This window comes from Sinocyclocheilus anshuiensis, unplaced genomic scaffold, assembly GCF_001515605.1.
Source record: "Sinocyclocheilus anshuiensis isolate Anshui unplaced genomic scaffold, SAMN03320099.WGS_v1.1 scaffold86, whole genome shotgun sequence".
NCBI lineage: Eukaryota > Metazoa > Chordata > Actinopteri > Cypriniformes > Cyprinidae > Sinocyclocheilus > Sinocyclocheilus anshuiensis.
In genome coordinates, this window is record NW_015547662.1 from 3,812,368 (window position 1) to 3,820,448 (window position 8,081).

An 8,081-nucleotide genomic window follows, 5' to 3' on the forward strand; every position below is an offset into this window, starting at 1 on the left:
TAATAATAATAATAATAATAATAATAATAATGATGATTATTATTATTATTATTATTATTATTATTATTATATTTTTCAATTTCTAACAAAAATATCTGTATACAATATATATATATATATATATATATATACACAATATATATATATATATATATATATATATATATACATACACAGTACATATACATGACCCATGCATGACTTTATATAAAAAATTTCATAGAAACTTCACAAGCAATTACAAAGAAATGGCAAGAAACACCTTGAATTAAACATGAAATTTTGAAGCAGAAAAACTAAAATAGTATACTACAATAAGGGTATGTCACCATATTTTCTTACTCGTCTCTCTGGTCTTACCTTCAGGTAACAGATGAAGATGAAGGTGAGAGGAGTGATGTACTGCAGCACCAGCATGCCAGTGGTGTAGGTGAGCTTGATTTCTCTGGAGGGCCACTCTTCCACACACACCACCTTTCCCCTGTACTGCTCCTGAAACACTGAGGGCAGCTGCTTCAGCGGGGCGTCTGTCACCCTGGAGAACAACAGAAAGGGTGTAGCAGTGAGGGCGGCCAGGGCCCAGGTGAGGCTGATGCCCAGGCAGGCATGGTTCAGGCTGGGCCTCCATCCGCGAGGGTGTAGGATGAGCTGGTGCCTCTCAATGGCGATCAGAACCAAGGAGAAGATGGACACTGAGACGGAGCAGCACTGGACCAGGCTGTTGAGTTTGCACATGACCGCCCCGAACACCCAGTGGTCCATGAAGGTGTAGATGAAGGTGAATGGCAGACACACTAGGGACATCAGCAGGTCCGAAACAGAAAGGTTTGCGATTAGGACATTTGTGACGTTGTGAAGTTCCCGTTGCCGTGTGATGACAAGGATGAGAGCCAGGTTGCCAACGACACCCAACAGTACCACAGCACTGTAGGCAACCGCCATTACAACAAACAAAGAGTGGCTGCCATAGCACTCATCGCCATATGCGACTGTGGAGAGGTTAGCGAAAGAGCAATTCGATATGTACAAGGAACTGTTCAGAGCGGTGATTGGTGGAACGGGTGGAGAGAGGGCGGAGTCTGGCATTGTTCCGCCTCCTCTGGTTGGTGTTGGTTTATATCAGGTGATCATACACTCCTTTCCAGGACCATAATTTCGTAATTCTGACAAGACACTGTGGAGACATAAGAAAACATTTCAATCAATACTCAGAAAAGACAAGACCACCTCTACTGTCATGTTGGATTACGGACCAATCTGGTTATAAAAAAATCAATAAATATTCCCTTCAGTTTTATTTAATAAAGAGTTATTTTAATCTTCTAGCATCACTTTTTCTATTGACCTTAACCTTATTGACCTTTATTCCTAAGACTTTACACTTTGAAAGGGCAAGTAATACACATTCGTGCAATAATTATGAATCATCCAACAGTGTTCCACAGGCGATGTAATAATATATATATATTAAAAAAAAAAAAAATTCTAAAAGCTATTTAATTAAGCCTGCATGGTATGCATGGAACTGAGAAGTTAATTAAGATTTTGGCATTTGATTCTTTTTTAAATTAAGCCATCAAATACTCCTGACTGAGCTACTGGCTTATAATATGAATAAAGCCATTGGATTTTGGCTCATACACACACACACACACACACACACACACACACACACAAAATCTGCAAGAATAGATTGTTTTCTTTCATATTGCATAAAGCAATTAAATGTAACCCGCCTTCTCTTGCATTCTGTGTTTGAACAACAATTCGCATTCACATTCACGTTCCTGCATGATTTCATTTTAAGTAATTAGGTTTCTTATTTTGTTTATTAGTTTAATGCATTGGATTGTTAATGTCTATTTTGGTTCACTGTCACGTGTGTTCACTTGCTTTTTTTTTCAAACTAAAGACTTTATGGTATGAATCAATACAGAAATTGATTTTTAAAAATAAACCAAGCCTTAAGAGGAAAATGTACATCTATCTGCTTGTTAGTCAGTTAAACAAAAAGCCTGTCATAAATGTTAATGTGTGCTTGAGAGAGTGAAAGGGAGCCGTTCAGTGAAACAAATCTATAAGAGAGAGAAAGATATTTTGGGACCAGCAAGGGTTTGAACACACACACACCAACAGAGAGACACACACACAAACACACACAGTTATTCCTATCATTATGGGGACATTCCATAGGCATAATGGTTTTTATGCTGTACAAACTGTATTTTCTATCTCCTTACCCTAAACCTAGCCCTCACACAAAACTTCAGGCATTTTTAGATTTTCAAAACACTTCATTCAGTATGATTTATAAGCTTGTTTCCTCATGGGGACCAAAAAAATGTAAAATAAATTACTGGTATTCTATGCTTGTGGGGACATTTGGTCCTCATAACGTAGGGAATACTGGGTACACACACACACACACACACACACACACACACACACACACATACAGACACACGTCTGGGCATTTTCCATTGACAGTAAAACTTTATTTTGCATGTACTTACTATGATAATAACCATAAATTACAAGCAACTAATCGTAAATCAAACCCTACAGTAAGTACATGCAGTTAATTAATATTACTCAGTACTTATTTGTGTAAGTACACTGTAACAACATCGCCTTAAAATAAAGTGTAACCCGAATGACTTCTATTGTTTTTATGGTATTATCCGTCCTTCGAATGAGAAGTTAAACCGAGGTCCTGACTCTCTGTGGTCATTAAAAATACCAGGATGTGCTTCGATAAAGAGTAGGGGTGTAACCCCAGCATCCTGGCCAAATTCACCCATTGGCCTCTGACCATCATGGCCTCCTAATCATCCCATATACTGATTGGCTTCAGCACTCTGTCTCCTCTCCACCAATAAGCTGGTGTGTGGTGGGCGTTCTGGTGCAATATGGCTGCCATCGCATCATCCAGGTGGATGCTGCACACTGGTGTGAGTGCCCAGAAAAGCACTATATAAATGTAACAAATTATAGTAAGCTAATTATATATTCTATAACCCTTTTTACATATTAATTAAAACATTATTTAGTAAGCCATTTGCAACCTGACTCACATATTTCTGATTCTCTTCAAACTTCTTTAATATACTGTATGAACAAACATACAGTACACATCATAAATATGGCATAATTATAAATAAGTCTTAAGCACAGACATAAACTCTATGTCTGTATATCAGAGTCCGAAGCAGGTTGTCAAGGTAACAGAGGTGACAAAGCTTCCTGTTTTTAGGGCTCTGGTTCTTTCATCTCCCACTCCCTCTGTCTCTATCAGCAGCCAAATTCAACTCTAAATTCACTGGTTTATAATTCAGCATATTCAGCTATTGCCAATAAATTGAACGAATGTGTATTCAAACAACAAAAACATAACTAGAAGCCCAGCCGTGAGTCTCTAACTAAACTTTCTTATTCATAGCAGGCCAATACGCTTACAGTACAATAGTCTCGTGCGCATGATACTGCAATGGGATATGCAGACGGTGGCTAATCCCAATAGACTGAGGCTAAAAGGCAGGCTGTTCACATGCTCTGTGCACAGTATTCCCTCGACGGGACTGTTCTACAAAGTGACCTTAAGAGTAGAGTGGGCTACAAAGGGAATACGCCAGCATTTGAAGCAGGCACTTAAATGTCAAGATGGAGCAGGAGTCATTCATTTGCCTTTGCATGTCTGTAAAGAGAAAATCTAATTAGGTGTGCAGACTAATGAATTCCAGCGACGTTCTATTAGATACCGAGAAATCACTCAAAAACACAATGTCACTTAAGACTCAAGGAATGCGTGAAGGTAGTTCATTATTGTAAGGGTGTGTTTGATTTATTTTATTGTTATGGACAACATATGGCAAATGCATTGACAAATATTACGCCCTACTGTTTAATGTTCCAGCAGAGCCTCATTAATACATAAACTGTCTGAATAATAGTCTCTTATCGCACTGACATTTGTCTTTAATCATTTAGTAGGCTCTTTTATTCAAAGCGACTTACAAATGAGGAGTGATTCATCCTAAGGAGGTGGAAGCATGAGAAGTGCTGCCTACACTTATCATGTGAGAACTACACACTAGAACAGAGATGAAACAGAGAAACGGTGAAAAAAGGTGTTATTGCATTTGCAGGTTTGAGTCAAATGTTCACAGAAGAGATGTTTTTTGAAAGTTGCAAGAGGCTTGGTTGTTCGGGTATCTTGGGTAAATAATGCATGCATAAAGCATATCTGGGTTATGTTTAAGACTTTAGTTTTGCTTCAACAGAACAGAGTGTTCAGTGAATGACAATCTGACAGGTCTGTTTGTCTCTTGAAATGATGTGTTAACAGCCATAAAACTCATTTTTCATCAAATTCATCAGAAATGTGAACAATTCATCCATGCATATGTTTTTTTTTTTTGGACCTTGTAATTGTGAAACGTTGTCTCTCGTGGCATATATCAGACATCTCCAATTATTTCTTTATCATAAAAACCAAATAACGACCAATGGATTGAACAAGGTTCCTGCACTAATTTTTATTTTTTTTATTTCGATTAGCTGTTATACTTGGATATATGTCACAATACAGACCAAAAAATGTGTGGCTACGTCTACTACGATTCATCTTTGATATAACATGGTCCATTGCCTTGTTTTAGGATCTGTCTCATTTCACTTTTGCCACCTTTCCTTTGATCTAGTGTCCACTCTTTCTCATACTGTACTGTTGATGGTCACAGAGTTCATTATCAATGGTCTTAAGTAGGCCAGTAGTCCACATTAGTGTAGAGGGGTAGGACACCTAAAACTAAAAATTCGGTCATTATTTACTCACCATTAAGTTGTTCCAAAACAGCATACTGTTATTTTTTTCTGTGAAACACAAAAGGAGAATTATGCAGAATCTTGATGTATCATAAGCAGTCAATGCAAATTGAACTTTTCTGAAACCAAGTGAAAGAATAATTAGTCAAATTAGTTAGGTCTTTTCAATTAACCAGTTGATTCAGTTAAGAAATCAGACTGATCTGGTTCGAGTTCAAGATTAAGTTCAATTCACTGACTCAATGATCAACTTGCAGCTTAAGTTAACGAGATGCCTGCCAGAGGAAAAATGAGTGAATAATAATAATTATTATTATTATTATTATTGTTGTTGTTATATAAATATATAAATTTTGGTCTGTTCTTCACGCAAAACTATCACATGCTTTTGGAAGACTTGTACTTTTTAGTGCTTTTTGATATTTTATTTTTTTCTTTTGGAAGTAACTTTGAATAAAACAGTCTGCTAAATGATTTAAGTTAAATGTTAATGAGATAAGAAAAATTATTTTCACAGTTTACATATTAATGAGGCACCACTGGAACATTAAACAGTGATAGCGTTTGCCATATTGATCATAACAATAAAATAAAATGTGTGAATACGAGAGAAGGTATGGTTTATTTATTACTGAGGATTACAATTAAACAGTAGGGTGTAATATTTGTCATAGCATTGGCCATATGTTAATTGTCTATAACCAAAATATTAAATGAATAAATACATGCATTCATACATAAACAAATAGAGTCATACAGGTTTAGTAACAATATGGGGGTGAGACAGAAACACCTGAATTACATGGCACTCCAGTGACTTGGAAACTTGTGATTATTGGCAGCCCAAACAATACAGCTGATAAACCATCAAATGAATGCGTTTATAGTCTTTCAATGAATCAGCAGACACTTTTAATGCCATTGCCATGACAATATAATTAGGTCATCGACTAGAGCCCCATGGAGAGACTCATTGAAGAAACGGAGAGATCGAGTGCGTAATGAAGCTGATATGAATGGAATATATAAAACCTTCAAATGGAGTTTTTGAGGAGCTTAAATGAGTTTCATACATCTGACAACAAGATTTGCCCACTTGAGACTTAAAGATAGACATGACTTTATGATAAAAATGATGAAATTGTCTACAAAAAGAGTCACTGGGAGCCATGGGAACCAAAAGAGGGAGAGATATTGTACAAAAAGTCAAGCACTGAGATAAAGAAGGAGACAGATGGAAGAACACAGTGACATATCGACTGACAAAAGAGACGGAGAAAGACTGGGAAGGAGAGACAGAAAAAACAACTGTCATAAATTTTTTTTTTTTTTTTAGCGTTCTAGTAAAACTGGATCCTTATGTGTGTATAAGTGCTCTATAAATACCTAATGATGCAAATTTAGATTTAAAAAAATTATCAGAAGCACAAAAAATCATTTTCACAGTGTAAAACTGTAGAAATCAGTATTTAAAAATGATGAAAACATATCTGTCTTTAATAACACACATAGCACCAGACATCCTTCGGCTAGAATGAAGACACAAAATAAACTTTGATATTTTCAGTCTGCACCGGGTATTTATAGAACACCATAAAAGACAAATTCACAGACAGCAGCTCCAATAATACAGGTGCATCTCAATAAATTAGAATGTCGTGGAAAAGTTAATTTATTTCAGTAATTCAACTCAAATTGTGAAACTCGTGTATTAAATAAATTCAGTGCACACACGTGTTGAAATACAATTTTGATAAGACAAAAACAAAATTTTGATTTGAGCTTACCAACAACACATTAGCTTAATGTCTCCTCTCAACAATCAGAAATGTGCCATTAAATCCTAAAGAGAAAGATAAGCCCAGCCAAGGAGAACATTCAGACGTGTGAGGCATCTCCTCACTCTCGTTCCCACGGGAGACAGTTTCGATGAGAGCATTCAGATCAATTATTGCGCGTTATTAGCCTGAAAACTCCCGAGTTAAGTGCTTTCATTGAGTGTATCGTAAACAGGTACTTCGTTCCTCATAACCTAATGATCCATTTCTTCTTGCCCACCAGCTTACGCGTCTGGACGCGTAAAGTTTTTTTATTAAGCATTATGAAATAAGCAAAACCTATGTATCCTATATTCCACTGCGTTTTCACCTGAAACCAAAACGTGAATCGCATCTTAACGGACAGAATAACATCAACCATATAGAGGAAAACTGAATCGAATTGCGTGGTTGGTTGTTTTTAAAGAGCCTAATAGCAGGACATTTTCGCGCACGGAAAAACAGAAATAATGACGATCGAGTGGAGAGATTCGGTGCGTTCCAGACTCTTACCTGCGGCGCTTCACGCGCGAGTCTCCATCAGTCTGAATGCGTGAAAGCACCAAACGCCACCAATTCACAGCACGACGCTGTGATGCGCTCATTGCGTGACACTTATTCAAGAGCTGATGAAAACGGGTCTCTAGTTCTTGGAATTCAGAAAACTATCTATAGGTCTTTATTAAAGATTTGATAAATATGAGGCTTTTTGCTCTCTTAAAAATAAAAATTATTTCTTGATAGATAGGCTATGGTTCCATGAAGAACCTTTAACATCCATGGAACCTTTCGACTGCACAAAATGTGCTTTAGAGTGGAAAAAGGTGTTACAATGTTAAATAAGACATAAATGGTACTTTTAAGAACTCTGTTCACTTAAAGGTTTTTTTTTTTTTGGTAAAACATTCTGACCCTTCTTTCAGTGGCTGCGTAATGGCTGACATAGATACTAACCAAAATCAAGTTAAGTGAAAACGTTATGAATGACTTCTTAATGTTTTGTTTTTTAAAGGGGTCATATGATGCGATTTCAATTTTTCCTTTCTCTTTGGAGTGTTACAAGCTCTTGGTGCATAAAGAAGATCTGTAAAGTTGCAAAGACTAAAGTCTCAAATCCAAAGAGATATTCTTTATAAAAGTTAAGAGTCAGCCATGTCTACCTAAAACGCCTCGTTCTAACACGCCCCCACATGTCTACGTCATGATGTGGGAAGATTTGCATAACACCGCCCAAATGTTCACGCAAAGAAAGAAGGCGTAACTTTTATTCTCACTGTAGTGTTGTTGCCGCCGCCGCCATGTGAAGGCACCGTGTTTCGTTGTGAAAGCGAAACTACTTTGTTTGGTCTTCCAAAAGAGGACGATATCCGCTTCGTCATGCCTGGAGCTGATCCGTGCTGGTCGCTGAGGAAATACATCAACTTCGCGCTGTGGATCGCC

At 37.1% G+C, this 8,081-nt stretch overlaps 1 protein-coding gene across 1 annotated transcript in view; it reads right to left on the bottom strand.

The window, feature by feature from the left end:
• LOC107702283 (neuropeptide Y receptor type 1-like) overlaps positions 1-4,852 on the bottom strand; it is a 16,204-nt gene extending 11,352 nt beyond the window's left edge. Inside the window, exons 1-2 of the mRNA XM_016504539.1 lie at positions 4,835-4,852; positions 361-1,174 (exon numbers count right to left, since the gene is read on the bottom strand). Coding sequence (XP_016360025.1) covers positions 361-1,086 — 726 coding nt within the window. The 5' untranslated portion in view covers positions 1,087-1,174; positions 4,835-4,852. The remainder of the gene's footprint in view (positions 1-360; positions 1,175-4,834) is intronic.
• Positions 4,853-8,081: the final 3,229 nt, after the last annotated feature.